This window comes from Podarcis muralis, chromosome 3 (genome assembly GCF_964188315.1).
Source record: "Podarcis muralis chromosome 3, rPodMur119.hap1.1, whole genome shotgun sequence".
NCBI classification, from domain to species: domain Eukaryota; kingdom Metazoa; phylum Chordata; class Lepidosauria; order Squamata; family Lacertidae; genus Podarcis; species Podarcis muralis.
Window position 1 is genome coordinate 58,083,765 of NC_135657.1, and position 21,978 is coordinate 58,105,742.

Here is a 21,978-nt window from a genome sequence, read left to right on the forward strand (position 1 = left end):
CATAGTTTTATAAATAAATTAATACAATACTGTACAAGGTTTGATAAAACTATGTAGTTATCTCAGTTTAGTTACAGAAGAAAGGGTGAAGAGTTTCTTAAAAGTTCACTTAAAATATTTTGGATAGATTAACAACTATCTGTTTATATTTGAGACATAGTCCCAGAGTCATCTGGAAAGTAGCAGGGGGAGCCTTTTTGCTTTTATAGTTTGAAATTAATGGAGAAGCCACAAGTATTTCCCACCAACCTTTAAATAAGGTTGAATGTGATTTCTGGGAAGGCAAGGGGGAAATACTGAATGGTGCTCAGTATATTTTGGTGATGAGTGTTCTGCCTTTTGCAGATTGATTTTATTTCTTCCTCTTTGGATGCACTTGATTTTTTTATTTTCTTGCTGGAATGATTTTCATGGCTTCTCCTGAAAGAACCAGAGCTCCAGAAGAACTTTTATCATTGAACTGCAGTGTATATATTGCTTGGCTTTAAACAATGTCTTTGAGAAATCTCACAAGATAAAACAAATCTAGGTTGCCTCATTTTACACCTTCTGCTGCTTAAGCTGGTAAGCCGTGTGGGAATATAAAACCAATATACTGTAGCTTCAAAATGAAAGAAGAGAGAGGGAAAGCTCTTTAAAGGCACAGGAGGATAAATCAAGACTGCTTTGTGCAGTGCCAAGAAAGCAGGAAAAGGAGTAGAAGCAATCCAGGCATCTTCTGCTCTAGCATAAAACTTGGCAGATCTTGCCACACTTCTTGGGGAATAATGGAGTAGGCTGCAATGAGGTATTAGTTAGGGAAAGACCAGGCTTGTACACTAAATACAATTAAGAATAGAAAAGAAAAGAATAGGTTGCCCGGTGCTTGTTGAAGAGCCAGGGCCCATTGGTAGAGCATCTACTTGTCAAGGTCCCAGGTTCAGTCCCTGGTAACTGCAGGTAGGGCTAGGAGAGATCCCAGCCTGACTCAGTATTAGGCAGATTCCTATGATCTTAAAAGGGACAAGCATGTGCTACAATCTATTGGATCTGGTGCATATGCTAGGATGCCAATGACATCCAAATGTCTGTGGTTGCAAAGGCCATTCCAACTGACAAAAATAATGCAGGCAGTGGCTCAGCTAAGATAATTTTAGACTTAATGATCTTCCAGGTAGAAACATAGTGCACAATTTCTAATTTCCCATTACCACTTTCCATGTTCTACAATTGCTTCTACAATCCTGATACGTTAAGAGCAAAAGATGAACAGTTTATCAACATTTTCCCCACCACAACCAAAAATCCCACAGGGATTTGCAGTTCCGTATTTTGAACTCACATAATTCATTGCACCATTATGGTTACTGGAACAAAATGGAGTCTGCTTCTGCTGCCCTGATTCCAAACACACTCACTTGGGCATAAACACCGTTTTGTTATAGAAAGCATAGTATATTTTAAAACTAAAAATAATAAAATAACCATCTGAAACCCATTCAGCTTATTCCTGGAACTCTCATCACCACCAATAATCTCAGTTATTTAGCCATCATCCCAGCCTGTGAGACTTAATTGTCTTTAATTGGGGGACACTGTTTCAGTGTCCTGAGTTACTGTAACAATGAGTTCTAGATGGGAGACAGTCCCCAAAACTCAGATTCAGCATTGCACAAAGGTGATAATTCCATCAGTGCAAGCATTTCTGCTTGCTGGATATAACAATCTCCATTTTCCTCTCTTTACACACTGTTTGGGGGCTTCTCCTAACCCTCTAGATTTGGAGAGGGTGAGGGGAGTGTATGGGGGAAGAGAGGAAAGTAGGACTTGTTGCACAGGCCTCCTCTAGAGTAGCAATTTAGTTGAATCTGGCCCCAAACACTCCAGCAGTAGCTTCTGGCATTCTGGGACTTTTGACCACATAGACCAGTGCACATTTGACAAGGGCTTAGTCATAATTAGGCATGCATACACGTCAGACTTGAGCTATATATAACATCTGCCACAGGGATCAGCATCCTCATGGCAAATGGGAATTTTCCTTCACTCACTCTGCAGTTCATGGTCATCACTGAGTGATTTTCTTGGTTATGTCAGCAGCAGCACAGAGCAGGTATGGAAAAACTTACAGCATGGTGTGGGACGCTTTGCACAGTTATGCTGATCCCCGCAGCGAATGTGTAACAGCCATATCCCAGCTCCCTGGGTCCTGTGCCTCCTGGGGAAGGGAGGATTGGCCACAGCAATGGGTGCCCCTCTTTTGTATCCTTCCCATTAAATGCACTTGCAGAGACCAGATAACAGATCAATTATTTACCAGCCTGCCTCTTATTTAACTTCCCTAGGGTTTCCCTCTGAAACCTCCTTGGGTAGCATAAGGCTAAAGTTATATAGGCCTTAAGCTGAGGCCACACAGGGCTTATGAAAAAGAAATGAGTTTACAAAGGAAAAATAATATATGTCAAGTGAATGTTACAGAGAAAGAAATATGATGCCCTCACATTCCTGAAACCCAACATATTCCATTGAAGCAAAAACAAATCAAAATTGTAAAAATTCAATCCCCTAGCCCTAGTCTAGAATATTCCCCAACTCACCAGGCTCTTAGCAGGGTTTTTCTTGCTTGTAAGCAGGCCTTTTGATCCTTGGAGTCTTGCTCCCAGGCTTCCCAAAACTTATTAATATCACTTGGGATCTCCTACATCTGCCCACCTCCTTGTTGTCTACCTGTTTTAAAAGACTTTCCTCATCAATCTTGTGTTCTTCCCCTTGGGATACCTGCTCAAGTAAGTTTAGAACTTTTAAATTTCCTGTCATAAGAGACAGGTGTGTCATTCTGCACATATGCAATGGAGTTTTGCTGCCTCTGGGCATAGCTAGTTAACCCCATAATCCCCACATGGACAAAGCAGAAGCATTTACATCCCCTTGCCAGATGCAGCAAGATATATTGACCTGCGGCACACAACTGTAGTTCAGTTCCTTCACAGGATGGAATGTGCAGCCCAAGCCTAATATTAGTGGCTATGTATTCTCAGAAACCATATCAGATCTTTAAAGTGGTTGATGTTATCTCAGCAAATTTCTCTACTGCAGGTGATATGCCTATCTCCAGGAAAAAAAATAAGCAGCCATAGCCAGTTCAGAACAGAGCTGAATTCTAAAGAACAAAGGAGCACACCTGCCAATTTCCCAAGAATTAAGTTGGGGAAGTGATAGATTCAGAAGGAGTAGCAAAAACATTGCAACCACAGGAGAATGGCCTCTGGAGAACAGAGAAATCAGCACAGGGAAGTTCTATTTTCCATGTTAGCCTGAAAGAGTAAGTAGATGACCTGTGCTTCTTGACCATTTCTTCTTTTTTGCTTGTAGGATAAAAAGCAATCTGTCAGTAGAAAATGACAAGCTTCCTTCTTAATGAATTACCTGCTTCATTGTCATCGTAATGTGGAGATGGTGGAGGAAATCTCTTAATATTCATTTCCCAAAGCACATCCACTTAATCACATTTTGTTATAGGTGTTGGCAGATCATCTGTCAAAATGAATTAGTGGGAAATGTAGTGCTTTAGTTTTGCAAATAATAAGTTTGCCGTGACATTTCGGTTTCCTTTCAAGCTCTGCTCAGTCCCTGATTTATGCCATCTTCTACTACTCTCTGCCAGTTTGATGCCTGCTTCCTATCAAACATCTACAACGGGTGGGGCAGAAATGTCTGTTTTTCTTGTTTCGTAAAGGCATTGTGTAGGCATGTCACAGAGTGTGGCCTCACAGTTCACAATTTGTTCCTCTGTATTTATATATACCTCTGCCAAGGTCAACACTTCATGCATCTGATCCAGTGTGCTCCTTAAGGAGTCCCAATACTCTCCTGATTTTGCTGCAAGACTAAGAACATAAAAAGAGTTGGGCAGGCCAAATTGCCTATCTAGTCCACCATCCTGTTCTCATAGTGGCTAACCAAATGCCTGTAGAAAACCTGCAAGAAGGATCTGAGCACAGGCGCACTTTTTACCCCACCCATGGATTCCAGAAAATGGTCTTCTTTTCTAGAAAAATAGGTGCTGGTACTCACCATGAAGTTGTTACAGTAAGTTAAGTTTTTAACAACAACAAGGTGGCGGTACTGCATACCCTTGAGTTACCCCTGAAAAAAGCACTGAGCATTACTGCCTCTGACTAGTCTACCCCAGGGATTTATTTAAGTTTCCTTGCAATAGATTTAGCTAGTAATAAGTGTGTGAGTGATATTTATAGAGACAGGTGCAGTTAAAAGCAGAGGGGTGCAGTGGCTGAGGGGTTGTGTTTCATTGCAAGAAACCAAGGTTTAAATCATGATCTACTTATAAAACTCTAGGTGACCTTAGTCAAATGACTCTCTCTCAGCCTAACCTGCCTTACAAGGTTGAGAGCAGCTTAATCCACCCAGAAGAAAGGGAATATCCAAATGAAACTAATAATTGTCCACTTTGATTAGTTCTGATGAGAAATTAAAACTTTTTTTAAAAAAACATCTTGAGAGAAATTGCTTATGAGGACGGCTTGAATGTGTGTGCATATCAGCGAATTTCTGTTTGAAAAGACATGATTTCTTTTTTAAAAAATTGTCTTAGACATACAATCAAATATTTTTCTTCTTTTCTATACTTTGTCTTACTTTGTTGTTTTTTAAATTTTGCTGAACAATGGCATATTTATGATGCGATATTTGAAGAATGGTTGTCTGATGGGAAACAGCTATTTTGTCCACCCTGGAAGCTGGCTTTATTGAGATTTAAATGCTTTTTAAAATACCATATGTATTTTGCTTTTAAGTATTAATTAATTTAAAGGTGCAGGATGCTTCAGATTGATGACAAATATTCAGGTGAATGAAAGCTATGGACGGAAAATAGTACAGATGCTCTATATCGGTTTGGAATTCAGAAGGCAAAGAAATAGTGTTTGTTAGTACAAGCTTGGGTCCTCTTATACCCATTTTAGTGCAGGTGTGGAGGGACTGTAGCATTTAAGCCAGTGAAGGCATAAGGTGGCTCCATACGTGCATGGCCTTTGTGATTTTTAGTCCAACTCTGGCTATAGAAACACTAGTTGTGCTGTGCATTGCTATATATCAATACTTCAAACTAAGTGAAACAATCATAGGCGTAATAGAGCCAACCCTCCTAGGAAATCAAGATGTTCTCTATGTTTCATTAAAAAAAAAAAGAAACTAGGGCACAGTTAAAAGTAACACCAGGTCAGCTGAACAAGCAAAAAATCTTCCCTCTGCTCTTTCATTTCCCAAATAGGAAGAACAAACATTCCAGAACAAATATGTCAGTTTCTCGGTTCTGTAAGATTGAATCTCCCTCAAACCACAGAGTAACATTAATGAAACACTAAAAGTGAAAGGATAATATTATGCTGGTGGTTCTTAGGCTCTGAAATGCAGGTGAGGTGTGTAACAGCAAACTTATCAAGTGCTTCAGAGCAGCTTTTTAGCTCCTCCAAAGCAACCCACTTCATTTCAAAACCCAGGGTTTCTCCAAATCCAATGCACTCCACTTGCATCAATTGACATTTTTCCATTTCCTTGGGTTCGCATTGTCACAATCCGATTCAGTTTATTAATTGTGTTACCTAGTGGCCATAGCAAAACCAAATACTGTAAATTGCCGCACTCTAGTAGGACACTTTAGCAATGGAACTGAAGGTCAAACTATGCAGGAAGAAGAGCACTCAGTTCTCAGTGGTTCACATTAGGTTTGATGAGACAAGGTACCAAGTATTGCCTGCCAGAACAATTACAGACATGCATTTTTATTGCCTCTTTTCTTCTTCTTCTTCTGGCAAATGTACGAACTGTTGCTTCTTAATGAGAAGGAAACCTCACTCAAGTATAGAAAGGCTGAAAAATGGCCCATGGTGAATGTGCTGAACACAAGAATGGAGGAAACTATCAGACCTGAATGTGGATTGAAGCTCTGGGTGCTTTCTGAATGATAGGAAATAACCTGTTATTTTCAAGACAAGTGGTACTCGCCATTTCAACAGTGTAGCTTTCACTGTTCTCCAAAGGTGCTTTGAGAAAGATCATAGAGAGCTGCTTTAAGCTCTCAGTACTGACAAAACTGCCAAGCATGGGCTCTACCAATGAGCCATGACCCTTCCCAAAGTGTGTCTGATGTTACCTTGTGCTCCATTGTGATAGCTGAACACCAAAAGACATGTTTCTGCTAAAAGAGAAGTCATATGCATATTCTTGTTAGAAAACACTATACGTGGGACTCAATCAATGTGTTAATTAGCCCTGTGCGAGAAGCGTGAAAATGTTCAAATATGCAATAAAATTTAGGAAAAAACACTTCAGGGCATGTGTAAGGTGTGGCTTTCATTAGGGAACTTTTTTAATTGCAAAAAAAATGGTCTGTACATCTGTCTACTAATAGATTGCAGACCTTTATGCAACCACAAGAAATACAGGGTATCTTTTTTTGATATGTGAATACCTTTTGGAAAAGAGAGAAGAGTCCCTGATGTGAGCTATTCTATTCAGGAAGGGTAACTCAGCATGGCATGTGAGGGGTCTGGGGTCTGTGTGTGGGGTGCTCAGTCTGCTATCCAGGAGAAGAGTCCTGCTCTGCTCTATTATCATTCTTGATCTTTAAACTAAGCATGTACAATCCTTTCAATAAAGATCACCTTTAAAAACAGGCTGTCCTCTGTAGAGTACATGGCCACTTTAATGGGAAGGAAAGATCCAAACACAGGCAGACAGCCAGCAGGAGCATTTTTATGAAAGAAAAATGTGGTGGAAAAAATACACTGTCTTTTATCATAAACACTTATTTATAGATGGCACACAATTAAACAACTTCTAACACATTACATTGCAACCCTAAACAAGTCTGCTCAGAATCCTACTGAATTTACAGGGGTAAATCCTCGGGAAATGGAGTTGGGATTTCAACCTCAATCTATGTTTATGTTATTTTAATTGTTCTGAATTGATCTGAGAGAGAGAGGGCGCGTAAGCCGCCTTGCCATAAAATGTTTGTTTTTTTCATCTGCTTAGGAAAAGTTTTCTTAACATTTAAGGGGGAGGGGAATCACTGATTTACTCCTGGTGTGCATACCAGTTCTGTCACCTGCAGGGGTAAGGCAGTTCCCCCTTTTAGTCTCCATGGGCAGTCAGTCAGGGAGCCTTTCAGCAGAGCCTCACAGTAGTGGTTTTAATTAATGCCATCTATGACAGTGGCTTCTGAGTTGTGAATGCCAGCTGCCTTAAAAACTCACACAGAGCTCTAGCTCTTTCCACATGGTCTGCCAGGCAGCAGTTGGTTAGCAACAATATTCATTCACTTAGCTTGCAGTTAGCTGGGAGTAAGCCACACGGAATGTAGCGGGGCCTACTTCTGAGTAGACCTGCTTAGGATCACACTTTCCAGAGTCTCAAAAATCCTGGAATGGTGACTTTGAGAGCCATGGAGGCTACATTATTTATAAATGTTCTCCTTCTGGCAACAGAAATCCATCATTCAGTGATTTCACAATTTAAACCAAAAAATATTAAGATCTGCCTTCTTAAGTGTAGACCAGAGCACCAGAAGCACAGTTGACCCATTTTGGAGGAATTCGGACTGATTAATACTTTATAAGTGGAAGGCAGTGAAACCAAATGCAAGCTTCTTGGATGTAAATTTCCATTTCAGTGATTTTTTTTCCCTTAGTCCTACTTTTGCACATGCTCACTTTATGTCAGCTCCCATTTCCTTACAATTTAGCCTCTTCCCTCATAACTGACTTCTGACCTGAAACCTGACCTCTTCCCGCTTCCCTGTTTTCTCTGCCTCATGTGAATCTTTTATCATCTGGAGAAGGCCTATCACTTCTGTGCTCCATACAGTGTCTGGCACACATCAGCTACTAAATACCATGGGCCAGGGCAATCCCATGGTCTAGTTAAAGTAGTTTGTGCTATGCCAGGTCCTAATTGTAGTATAATGCAATCCTGTGCTCAACCAGCAGGAAAGTCAGAAGCACAGCAATGAAATGAGAGCAACACTGACAGCCACTAGCACAGCATCCCTGGAAACATCATCGGCATGCATCAATCATGAGCTCGCTTGCCAACAATGTCACCCCATATCAATGGATATCTAGTGATGCTACCCTACACAGCACACCCTCCCTTCTCTGTTACAGACACAAACCAAACCAGAGCTAGGCAATGAGGAAGAGGGAATGACCACACCAGCCCATGATGACCACCATGGCACAGTGGGGAAGAGAAAGCAACTGCTGCTATTAGGAGAAATTGAGGAATTACTTCTTTGTGAATTCAGATACAACTTGACCTGATCCGCACTAACCTTCCAGGCTAATCTGCTCAACAGACCAACTCTGTCCTTTGGATTTCACATTTCTCTTGTGTGCAGCTCCTAATTCAAAAGGCACACCAGAGCAGTTTGAGATACTGTGCATTTAGCACTGTCTATTTTGTAGGAAAATGCATTCAAGGTTACATATTGAAATGCACTTTTTTTGTGTGTGTGCTGATTTTACTTTTTAAAAAAGAAAACAATAATTGCAGATCAGTGCAGAAGCGAGAGAGAATGGACTTATGACAAAAGTGACGCAGACCAGAAAGAGGCAGAACCCCCAGCCTCCCCTTCTCTAGAAAGCCAAAAGGCAGGCTCATGATGCAAGTCTTTGTAGTGTGCTGAACTGGCAGTCAGAACAGGAATGCATTAGAACCAGTAAGACCTTGTTGCTCAGGTAAATGGACTTCATTGTCCAGTCAGGAAGCCTTTTATAGCCATCACTTTCCAGGAGCATACATACATCATTTTATTTGCAGGCCACCTTCCTATAGTTCAAGCCATGCTCAAGGCGGCTTTACAATATGAAAAAATTCCATAAGTATGAACATAACAAAAGTAGTCATAAACAATAAATAAAACATCAAAAAGTACACAACCAAATTAAACAACTCCACACAACTCATAGTAAGTACTGAAATAAAGATACAGCAAATTAGCATCAATAACAGCAACAAACCCTCCCCCCAACAAACCCCCCTAAACAATGCCCCAATGCAGTCCAAGAGTCTGTTCAGCAGCCTCAGCTTTTGTAGCTGGAGTCCTTCAGTGCCCCACCCTCCCAGGTCAGGTGGAAAAGGCAGGGAGCAGGTCTCCCAGGACTCCCAGGACTCGCAGCCAAGATGGCAGGCCTCAGGGAGGAGCTGGCAGGCCAGAGCCTGAGACTACTCCATGGCCAAGCTGCAGTTCTGATAGCTCATCACATGAGCTACTTTGCTGTCAGATGCTGCTGTTTGTAGCCTTTGACGGGTGCACCACACACCATGTTCCCACTTGTGCAATCTGCATGCTAGGGACAAGAAGACATAGCACCACATGCCCATGTGAAATTATAGTTTCCTGGCTCAGTCTTAAATGCCCCTGGAGGTGTGTTGTGAATTCCAGCCTCCATTGCAGCAGGGAGGACAGGGAGGGAACAGGTGGAGAATAGTCAGCTAGGACTGTTCATTATAATCACAGTGTTTTAAATTTCATCATCTCTTTCATAGACATCATGGGGAATGAATGAGTCTTAAGTGAGCATAAGGTTCCTCCTGATATTTCCCTTATCACAACCACAGTCTGCCCACTTTTTAACCTCCCATGTTGGTCATGCATGAAGGTCCTGCAGACATAGCACAAGAACAAATGGTCCATTTATCCCAGGATGGTCTACAATGTTTGGCCAATAGCTCTCCAGAGTTGCAGACTGGAGACATTCCCAGTCATAGAATCATAGAACTGTAGAGTTGGAAGGGACCCTGAGGATCATCTAATCTAATCCCCCATAATGCAGGAATATGCAGCTGTCCCATAGGGGAATTGAACCTGCAACCTTGGCATTATCAGCCCCCCAACTGAGCTATCCATGCATTCCTACCTAGAGATGTGGGGGTGGGGGTGGGCCTGGGACCTTCTGCATGCAAAGCAGGTACTGTACCCAGCTCTTCTCCAATGATGCCACCAAAATGCATGGGACTTAAAAGGACCATTCCTGTCCTTGTCTAGGGCCTTAAGCAGGGAATGAGATTGTTCTACTGCTCCTATGGAGAAAGTGTTTTATAACTAAACTGCAATTCCAATAGAATATAATTCTGCTTTTTGTTCCTTAAGGCAGGCATGGTCTTTTTTTATGTCACGTAATGATTAAGAGGAGGTCTGCCCAACATCTGACCTACCAATGCAGCCACCAGTTATGTATGTTAGCCCACTAGAGGGTCTTCCACCTTCTGCTTTTACTGCCTGCCTGGAACTGGGATTTGTCAAGCATCTGGCAGGCCACAGCGCACGACTGGTAAGCTACGTTTGGCTTGGTCAGCCACCAATGTGCAAGCCTGATTTAAAGAGCATTTCTGTCCCACTGCACAAAGCAGGGCAATATAATTAAAAAGCACATTTCTCAGCACTCAAAAATGTCAAGCTCACTTGGCAGTGCCAAAAGGATATATTTCCCTTGGAAATGAGATCATGCATACATTTAGCCATATTCCATATTTTTCTCCTTATTGCATTAATTTGTGCATAGATATTATTTTCTTCAGAATCACCTTGTAGACTGATAGCCAGCCATGAACAACTATCACACAGCAACACAGAAAGGTTTTTCAGTCTCAATGTTTAAATTAAAAATGATGCCAGGCATTACGCCGGAACTGCATCAGAGGCTTACATTTGTTGAAAACCAAAATGCATCACATAAAAAACTAGGGAGGAAAACAGAGATTAGGGCAAATAATGAAGTGCTACAAAATCCATCAACAAGCAAAGGTAATAATTTAATCTTTTCTTCTTCTTTTTTGCATTAATCTGCATATGTATAGATTCAGCACAGCCTGTAACACTTCCACAATCTGCCACATGCAAATTGTCATATGCACAGCAATAGAAGTGCTTGATTAGAGGACTCCTTTGTGCTCCGGCGCCAATCTGCATGCACAAGTAAATGCCTGACGGGCTAAAGGGAAGTGTGCATTGATATTTTAAGATTAATGGCATCTGCTATCTAGAATAAAATGAAACTCAATTTCCTTCCCCATATTAATGAGAACCATCCTAAGACTACTTTTCACACACACTCTGCTTCTTGCAGCTAGAATAAATAAATAATGGCCAGCAAGAAGTAAGGGGTCTGCATCAGATCTGGACAATCAAGAATCAAAGTGAGCCACTTTGGAGAGATTCAGGGCTTGTCTGAGAGCTTATCCACACTTACCTTTCCTCTGCTCTTACCAGGACGATCCATGATTTAAAGCTCTGTGTCTGTGGTCCAGAGTTTTCCCTGCAAAACCCCACTTTTGAAGCTCAATGGAGGCAAACATCAATCTATGGAAAACCTGAACTGACGTTTGCTCCGATTGAGCTTTAAAGAGTGAGTTTTTGCGGGGAAATCTCAGGGCAACAACACAGAGTGTTAAAGCACAGACCTCTGCGAGAAAGAGTGGAGCAAAAGGTGAGTGGGGATAAGTCCTGAGTTCAAGTGAGATTTCTCGAAGGCGCCCTAAACTGAAACAGGGATCTCTGAAGTGGCTCAGAGATTCTGATATTTTTTATTTAAAAAAACCTACACAGCAGATCTGTTAAAAAGCGACATTTCTCTCTATGCTAACCATTGAAAACACACACCAAGGTGGGAGGCCTCTTTTCTGACTAACAGAAAATGATTTCAGCAGGACTTTCCAATCCCAGAGCTTGGAGAAGGGACATCAGCTTGTAGTTGTCTGTTCTGCATCTGTGCTGGTTCTGCTACTAATGCTTGTATGGCAATGCTGGGCATTCAAGTTCTTCTGCCCCTGTGCCACACACCCATGTACCCATTCCTGTCAAATCAGCTTTGCACTTCGTTTCCTAGACTGATTTGTCCATAATGTGGAAGTTTCTTATTTAGGAGCACTTCTCTCATGCAAGCCATTTTCATATACAATTGCCCACAAAACAATAGAGGAGAGTAAGTAGATCCTTTTTAACCACCCAAAAACAGTAAAGGACACCTGTGCAGGAAAACCACTACAGCTTTCCTTTTAGAATTTGGCAGGATTCTCAAGAACACCCCAAAGGTGCTAATAAGTCTGAAATTTCATCCAGTTCTGCAGAAATATTTCTTTTTAAGTTATAGACAGTGCAGGGTGGAGGGGTTGAATAAAATTCAAGTGTGAACTGCACATAACGCCCAGTAGAGAAGGCTGGAGTCATGCTTGCCCAAATTAGAATTCAAATCTAGACCTAAACTGAATCAGACAACTTCTGAAGCATTTTGGACTAAATTGGGCTGATGTGCTAAATCAGGGCCGAAACCAAACCTTGTGCTCAGTGTACACCCCTAGCAGAAAGAACAGCTATTAAGTTTTTGAAGATCTCTGCAGGTCTCATTTTTAGCCTTTAGTGCCTATTGACCAGAGAATTTAAGGAAAGCCCTGCTGGCAGTGAGATGCTACAGAAGCATATGGCTGCGTCATGTTCAAATAGCTGGTAGCATCTGGTAAAACGACAATCAGATGTGGTGGCTTTACCTCAACATATATTTGTATGAACACCCAAAAGCAGGCAGTTGTTCAGGAAACAGGTGCTATGACTAGTGCATAACAAGGGCTGCAGATATCACAGCCACTCAATTGCTCTTCAGTAGAGCGGTGGCAATAATGATGGATGTATTTAACTATTTCCTTCTTAATTCTATAGTTCAGTGATATTGATAATAGGTCTAATTTACAGTGCTATACAAGCCAATTTACAGCCAACACAAATGGGAACTGGCCACTCTGTTCATTCATTCTTAGGGTAGCCCCATTAGGGGAGGACCCATAGCTTAGTGGTAGAGCATCTGCTTTGCATGCAAAAGGTCCCAAGTTCAATTCCAGGCCTCTCCAGGTAGGGCTGGGAAAGATTTCCTGCCTGGAATCCAGGAGAACCACTGCCAGTCCTGAGCTATGGTCTGAGACCCGAGGGTATAGGGCGGTATATAAATTCAACGAAGAAGAAGAAGAAGAAGAAGAAGAAGAAGAAGAAGAAGAAGAAGAGGGAGGAGGAGGAGGAGGAGGAGGAGGAGGAGGAGGAGGAGGCAGCTTTCTATGTTCCTGTGCCCCATACAAAACAGGACATTTGCAAGTGCCCTCTGAATTTTTTCATATTCTGTACAGTAGGGCTCCCCAGAAACCAGCTGGCTCAGAATGTGTGGGCTCATTCTGCCATAGCAATTTGACCCATAGACTAGAACTAAGCTCCTTGGCACATTCCCCTTCTTGCTTCATCCATCCATCTTGCTCCTTTTGCATTTATTCTGTAGCTCACAACACACATCCCCTCTTGGTGTCAGCCATTCTCTTTTCTGCTTGCTACAGACTACTGCTCCAGAACTGCCCCTCACACGCCCCTCTGAGACAGACTATCCATGCCACTTGCCAAGTTTCAGCCAACAGCAAAAGAGGAACCCACCAATGCAAATGCCTTCCTTGCTACAAGAGGCAAGAAAAGGTTTAAATGCCTCTTCATTCATTAAGCATATTTTCTTGAGCACCAAATGCAGGCAGTTCCTGAATCCAGTCAATGGGTTCAGAGGAGGCACATGCAGCAGCAGGGTGTTTTCTTTTAAACGCAGCAACAGATTTCATTAAATGCCTTGAAGCAAAGATGCCCAGTGACAGGCATTTGCACAGACAGATGCAGAGATCCTCTCACTTTGTAACTCGACTGTTGCTTCCTTTCAAAATAATGCACCCCCTGGTGTGCAGCTGCAGGACAAAGTTGCATGATAACCTGGCAAGATTAGCTGTTTGTGATTTCTCTTGACTGTATGGCGTTATTTGTCTTCTTCAGCGGAGGCTGACATTCATTCTCTCTCTCACACACACACTCACTCTCTTCTTTCTTTCTCTCATGCACACACGCACACATATAATGTTGAGGGGGGAAATACAGTCAGGCATGTGTTCTCTGATTCTTCTCTAGGCCCTATGAATGTGAAGCAACAATGTCCATAACTATCAAATAACATCAAACTTGCCTTGATCTAAAATGCTAAAAAGATTTTTAGAAATGTGTTTGTGGTAAAAGGTAAAGGTACCCCTGACCGTTAGGTCCAGTCACGGACGACTCTGGGGTTGCGGCGCTCATCTCGCTTTACTGGCCAATGGAGCTGGCGTTTGTCCGCAGACAGCTTCCGGGTCATGTGGCCAGCATGACTAAGCTGCTTCTGGCAAACCAAAGCGGTGCACAGAAATGCTGTTTACCCTCCCACCAGAGCGGTACCTATTTATCTACTTGTACTTTGTGCTTTCGAACTGCTAGGACCAAGCAACGGGAGCTCACTCCGTCGTGGGGATTCGAACCACTGACCTTCTGATTGGCAAGCCCAAGGCTCAGTGGTTTAAACCACAGCACCACCCGCATCCCACTGTGTTTGTGGTACCTTACCCAAACTGGATCACTGTTATCACCTAAATGGCTACTACATACTTGCACAAGCTAAAATAAACTGACTGAAACATTTGTGTTGTCAGAATAATGTAAAATTAATGCATAATCCCTACCCCAGACCCAGAAAAAGCTGCATATTTACCAAGGTAAAAGATACAATGGTGTCTTTAAAATATCTCTTTTGGGAAGCAAGATCAATTTCCTACAGAGTGTTTCCACCTGTGGCCATGGAACTATAGCCAGAGCTATGCCCACTCAGAATGGACTCAGTAAAATTAATTTACATGACTAACTTAAGTCTGTTGATTTCAGCTGGTCTACTCTGAGTATAACCTAGTTGGATACAACACATAATCAAAAATTAGTTGCAATATAGCATTATCCTATAATGCATTCATGGTGAAACATTATTTCTTTATTTCACATCCTTTCCCCTCTTTTTTTGGAATTCAAGGCAGCTCCGTTAGAACCCCTAGGGTCCTTAGGAGGTTTTGTATCCCGGCACTAACCAGATCCAGATCTCCTGAGCTACACAGTGTACCCTCAGACTACTCAAAAACACAGATTCCATTTAAAATCTCAAGAAAAACTTATTGGGTTTTTCCTGTGATATCCATATGAATGCTGCATCCCAATCTAACATTTCCAACACATATTTCTGCGTGGTTATTTTTTCATTGCAGAAAAACCTCAAAATTTGCCCCAGGAGGGGAGAAGGCCTATGTGGAATACTGTAGGGGAAGGGATCTGATGAAACCAGGAAACCAAATAACTAACCTATTTAGAAGATTCATTAATGTATCCCTGTTTGGAGCTGAGCAACAGCAAATGATCACCAGCTGAAACATATGTGAAGTGGGAAGGTGAGCTCAAAGCGAGTTTAGTATCAGACTATGAGTCAAGCCACACACACACTCACACACCTTATATGGCTATATTAAGGGTAATACTACTAAACTATTAAAAAAAAAAAAATCTGGCATTTTTTTCCTGGTCTGAAACAGGAATAATGCTCAGACTTTAACATGTCCCATCTCTTGGAAACAAGTAGTTTTAAAAGGAAGCATTCTCTGCCCCTCAATATAAGCACTAATCTCCTCCAAAAGTCCAAGGATATTTGGTTGCTTAACTGTCTTTCTGGAGATGACTAATCATGGAATGCTTTCAGACATGAGACTTAAATCACCACTGAAGCATCTCTCACGCTGTTTATGTCAAGTCTGATCATTGAGATTGAGAGGCACTTGACTTGCGAGGAAGCATTCTGGCCAATGTAGGCTTTGCATCCACACTGCAAAGCACTGAAACAAGAACTACTTAAGACACCTCATGTGTGAAAACGCCATTCCTATGTACAAAACACTAGTGCAATTTAACAAAAGGAAACTCACATCAGCACCAGATATGGGCCACATCAAGTTTAAACTGAACATTTTTCTCTAAAGAATCACAGTGCAGAAGAATGGTACACTCTCTTATCAACAGTTATACAGTTCAGAGTGCCACTAGACGAGGTGTGAGAGATCTGTGATCAAAATCTCCCACTCTGTTTAAATTTCAAACCACCCGTGGTGCCATCACATCACATCAGAGCTGTGGCATTGTGGAAGTGGGTGGCTGATCCCTTTTTCAATCTGATCTGAATAATCTCCCCCAACTATTATTTGACCCCTGGGGAAACATCAGATACCAGTATTGTTATTGTATGTTTTTCCCTACAGGACAAACCACATTTGGTATTTGGGGAAAACAGCATGAGGGATTGGAGTAACTTGCCTCTGCTAGTACTGTTGCACTGACCCAATTTTCACCCAATGCAACTTCTTTTAACTTCTTTCGGGTGATCTAATTGTGATCCAGTTGTGAATGTCATATCTAGTCTAACACAAAGTTGTTCTTAAATCAGCAGTGAGGGTCAAATCAATAGTCTTTCATTATCTCCTGTCCAATGGGCAACTCCCATGGCAAAACCATAAAACAATTAAGTACAGTATATCTTTATTGTGAATTGTACAAAATGGAGAGGTACTTAAATTCTAATAGATCTTTTACTGATGCTTATATAACATATAAACAAGAGAACCCCCAAGACGGCAAACTGAAGAGAGGTACTCTATTCTCACTATCCTTGGGGCATTTGCTTTCCTTCTTTTAAAAACAGGATAGTGATTATGATGATGATCTCAACACCTTATGTAGTTTACAGAAAGAAGTGTCATAATCTTGTTGGAATTTTGGAGAGTAGAAAACCCCAAGAATATTGCAAATTCAGTATTATTTCTTCCTTAATTAGGTTTCATTGGGATCCTAGATGGACCGATGTAAGTCCCACCAAACTTTCAAGTAAACATGCATGAGATCAGGATGCACATCTTACATTGCAAATACATTGGGTGTAAACAAAAACGTCCACAGCAATTGTATCTGTAAAAGATTTATGATGGCGCACAGTCAGAAGTCAGCATGTTGCAAAGCAGACTTGAGCCCCAAATCCCAAAAATATCATAGCAGAAGGGGAAGGGGAAGGTTACTTTTAAATTACTTCCTGCTAAGTAATTTTAAATTACTTCCTGCTAAGGAATATTTTCACTTTAAAAGGGCAGCTTATTGAAAGATTTTGCAAGCAGTATATGCAATTACTAGTGAAAGTATCATACCATTTGCCTAGGCTTTATAGCATGCACTGATTTTAAAATATATTTATCAGAATGATTCATTGACCCCATTTACTTTTGAAGAGGAAATAGCATATGTGATAAATAAAGAATAGTCTTCTCCTTCACCTGCCACAAGATCCAGCTATATCCACAAACAGTGTTGTAATTGAGTGCCAGGAGTATGCAACAACTGGGATGAGTTACAGTTATTTTATTAGTAGGTTGCCACAGAATGAACTCCATGAATACTTATTCCCTTTTCTTAACACGTTTCAAAAAAAACAGGCTGGTTCCACATTTTTAATAGCTAATACCACTCTAAGTCAAATCACCTATGACTAACTGAAGGCTGTCTTATTTCATGAGTCAAGTCTATGCTTGTAATTTGTTTCTTTCAGCTATTATTTGATCACAAAAGTTCATGAAAAATCCTATTTGTTATGACAAAAAGGCATTGAAGACCTCAGTATAACAGGAAATTCAAAAGGCAATGCTTAAGAAGTCCAAATTTTGCATGTAAAAAGTCAGTTATTATTTAAACAGATATCAAAGTAGAACATTTCCCCTAGTGGACAACTTTAATTATTTTTTATCTATTTGTCATGATCTAGCTATAAATTATTGCTTATACTTTCTAATAACATTTCTCCCCAATTCCTTCACTATAGTTTTAAAGTATAGTAAACTTCTTCCTTGTAGTCACTAAAAGATAATATTATCTGGCAATTCACAAAGCATCAACACATTATGACTATTAATTCTTTTGGATACTTGCACGCTAAGAGATCTTTGATCACATCAGTTCATTTTATGAAATATGTAACAACAATATTTTTGGCTCTCATCCTTGCTGCCCGGTAGTGTCCAGAGATAACAGATTTCCTAGGGGTCAAATGCCCATATTTTATTTTTAAAAACAACCTTGGTGCTCACTAGAGCAAAAATACAATTGACATGAAAGACATCTTTTTTTCTCTCCCTCTCTTCAAGGCAAGCCTGCAGAACTTGCCTCATCGAAAATCTATAAACTTCATTACTGAGCTGGCACTTTTTCTTTGAGAATGATTTGTTCATGCCATTATTAACTTTGCCTGTAGATTTCCACATCTGCTACCTACTTAATTAGATATGAAAGACTGCTTGAAATTGGAATTATTGAGTCTCTGTGAGGAAGAGGTAAAAAGGTTGGTTTAAGTACAAAGTAACACTACACATATCAGGGATGTGTGAGTGTGGGTATGCATGTTTCCTCTTCTAGATGTTCAACTTCTATCTCAAGAGCATGGAATCAAAAGAGCTGTTAGCTAACAGTTTCACTCTGTCATGCTTAAATATTTAGTCTTTGGGGAGTTAGCTGTCCATGATTCAGGAGAAAAGTTGATTGCTAATAAAAGACCAATAGAGGCTTGTCCCACTGATGGGAAGATGAATATTCCCCAAAAAGCTTTACTAATAATAATAATACACCCTAAGTAATGTATAGGTACAGTACAGCTCTCTTATCTTTTCTAAAATCATGGATAATTAATGTTCTGAGAGCTAAAATTAATGAGATGAGAGCCAAAATGTATCTATTATATATGCTTATTTAGCAAAGCTCATTATAATATAGGAAAGTTCTGTGGGGAGCTGTCTATGGTTGTAAGAGAAATACTAGTTCAAAGCAAAAGGAAGGAAGAGATCATAAGTAATGTACACATCTAGCAGAGTTAAATTCGACTTGAAACTTGAAGTAGGATCAAGACCCACTTCTCTTCTGATATGAAGTCACTCCTTCATAGCAGCAGTTTCTCAGAACTGGAATAATGTTGCCAATCCTTTAGGGTTAAAGTTGGATTGAAACTACAAAGTGATTTATACCTGAAATGCCCTACAAGAGCAATTAATAATATGAGCTTCTCTTTTTATACCCACCTTCTGTATGGACAGCAGACACATAGGTCCAGTTGTAACGTTTGACTATGTCGAGCATGGCTCTGGCTTGCAGAATGTCCGATGGAACTACCCTCAAGAAGTATTTGTACAACGTTTTGTCACTCAGGTCAATACTGGTTGCAGAATATGCAATCTGGGGAATATCAAAGAGCTGAAGCAGATTTTGAACCTGGATGGCCACAGAACTGGATCCTGGGCCGATAACACCAGCAATGGGCTTTTTCTCCCTGACCTGGTGGTGATACGAAGGGTCAGGCAGGCAGCGGCCGAGAGCATCTTTCTCATCTCGAATGGAGATCAAAGAGTCCCTTATGAATTCAATACTCTGCTCCAAGGCCACAGAGGAGTGCCAACAGGAATCTCGGATTTCACTGCCTAAAGTGATGTTGGGCAGCAAGACTGGGTCTGAATTAATTTTATCCAGAGTGTGAAACATGGCCTCAACTCTCTGGATGCCATATTGCTCTCGGATCTCGCCACATTTTCTTTCGGGCACCTTCTCAGCTGGAGGTTGGTGATGAACCGAAAAGAGGGCTCCTATAATGACATCACCATCCATTCTGGCTACTGATCTTTGGGCGGAAGCACCTGAGATCAAAACCTTCCTGCCAGCATTCTTGGGGAGAAAGTCCATCTCCAGGAAAATTGCAGGGAAGAACACCAGCAGCACGCCTATCATCTTGTTGCAGGAAGCCATCCAGATTCTGGCGACCAATTTCACGGGCTCTTCCTGCCTGCACATTGTTAGAGATATGAAAAAGGCGGCAGATTCACTCCACTCTTTTACTTCTCAAGTGCCTCCAAAACCCATTACAATGTGCCCTTAAAGGAAATTGCCTGGAGGGGCAACAGAAGTCATCATAGGAGTGAATTGTAGCCTGTTGACATAGGAAGAAAGAACAGAAGACATTGATCAGCTGAAAATATGTCAAAGCAGAGCTCAGCAAAGGTCATTTTCTTCATGAACATCTCTCCCCACCTGCCTGGAATATTAGCAGACACCAGATCAAATGGATCCAAATAGTAGGTGCCTTTCGATTTCAGATCTCAAGGAGAAAAAGCAGGGAGAGAGTAACAAGGCACAGTTATACTACTGAGACCAACACTGCGTAGGTGTGAGTGTGGGTGTCTGCACACACACACACACACACACACACACACACACAATAAAGTAGTGATGCCTTGTTGCATGCATGCATATGTAATATACAAAGAATCTTGCATTTATAAACAGAGTGCAGTGTGTGACTTGATATATTCATTTATACCTAACCACCTCCATGTGCAGAAATTGGTATCCCTTATCTACTAAGGCAAAATGCTGTTACCTGCATTCTGACACTTAAAGCAAAGAAAAGCCTTTACAAGTTTGAGAACTTCCTTATGTCTTTAATTAGATTTTTTTAAAAAAAACATAAACCCTTCATTATTAAGTCAAGAACAAGAAAACTATGCTACTTTAAACATCTTGAGAAAGACGGGGTGTGTGCGCTTCTGTGTAGAATCTTCAGAAAAGAAAATGTCATTTAAAGGTCAAGACAGAATTCTTAAAAACCCTTACAAGATACAGCCTTTCCCAGCTAGATTAATCTTTGGGTTTTGAAAGGGGGAAAGCTGTAGTTCGACAAAAGAGACAACTATGCAAGCTGTGGGAAATACATATTAGTTACTAAGGCAACCGCAGGCAAAGTCCTGATGTGCTTTTCTGGCACCGCTTGCTTTTCATGCAGACTTTGGGCAGGAGAGGTGACAAGCCAGGCGGCTAGAGTTTAAGTAGTTTAATGCGATTTAAAAGGCGATCGGCCGCTCGTTGGAGATAATTGCTGATTGGAAAGTCGGGTATGCTTCGCTTCGCTCGGCTGCCTTGGCTCCCTGTTGCACGGGCAGGGATTGCTATGGATTTCAGCACCCTGGACAACGTCCACGGCAACCCGATCCCTAGCGAGTTCATCCGTTCGGTGCAACAGAATCTGCAGCCATGCTGCGCTCTTTGCCCCAATAACTTCTTGCACCCGTTGCTTTGGTCTTTTGCACCCACCCACCCACCCACCCACTCACTACTATCCAGTCCCCGAAAACACATAGTAGAAATACATACAGAGAATTCCAGTTGCAGCAGCCTCTTCTCCCCACCCTCTCTCTGAAAGGCTTTGAATGGAATGAAGCGCTGCTGGTGGGTTTCTATGAAGCAAGCCAGATTTCTAGTTGCCACCTCCCCCCACCCACCTTCCTTCGGTCTTTCTCCCCATTATCTCTGAAGGACAGGAGAGGGGAGAAAAGCGAGAGATGAAAGGGGGCAGAAGGACGGTCCTGTGTGTAGCAAGTGCCGATTCTCCCTGCGCACGCACAAAAACACACACATCTACGGAATCCAGAGAACTGGTCACAGGAAGCCGAATCCGTTTGAAATCTAATGGAGAAGGAAGGTCTTTTTGTCTGGCTCTCTTGCCTACAACGTTATGGTTCGCGCCGGTCCCTTTTGGAAGATGAAACTCAAGACCTACCTGAATCCGAATCGGTGAGGCTGGTCGTTCCTTTCCGTGTCCGAGGCGTTCATTGCCAGTTCTCCTGTTCACATTTCCCTTTGCCACAGTCTGGTACAGGCGAATCGAAGGAGATGGGCTGTACGCGACTGCCCTCTTTCTTCAACGCTGTTTTACCGCATGAAGGAGGGAAAGGGGAGGGGTGTGTGGAAACAGGTCATTCCAGGCTCATCTATTATCTCATGCATAAAGATCAGTCATTCTTTCCCCTTCTTCAACCAGCTCTCGGCCCCCCTCCCTTTCCATATATATGCATATATATGTTGGTTTGGACTGTATTTCAATGCCTTAAATTCGTTACTTCCCAGTCACACAAGCAAGTATAAGAAACAGGAGAGAGGCTGGTTTCAGAGGTATAGACAGACATGCACATTTGCATCCTGCTGCGAAGATT

At 41.6% G+C, this 21,978-nt stretch overlaps 1 protein-coding gene across 3 annotated transcripts in view; it reads right to left on the minus strand.

Moving 5' to 3' along the window:
* Window positions 1–21,713, minus strand: part of GRM1 (glutamate metabotropic receptor 1) — a 168,944-nt gene extending 147,231 nt beyond the window's left edge. The window contains exons 1-2 of one of the 3 annotated variants that reach the window (XM_028723608.2): window positions 21,546–21,713; window positions 19,021–19,919 (exon numbers count right to left, since the gene is read on the minus strand). In XM_028723608.2, coding sequence (XP_028579441.1) covers window positions 19,021–19,783 — 763 coding nt within the window. In that variant the 5' untranslated portion in view covers window positions 19,784–19,919; window positions 21,546–21,713. Of the gene's footprint in view, window positions 1–19,020; window positions 19,920–21,139; window positions 21,497–21,545 lie in introns of those variants that run through there. The other 2 variants (XM_028723610.2, XM_028723611.2) reach the window with 2 other exon arrangements.
* Between the last annotated feature and the right edge of the window lie 265 nt (window positions 21,714–21,978).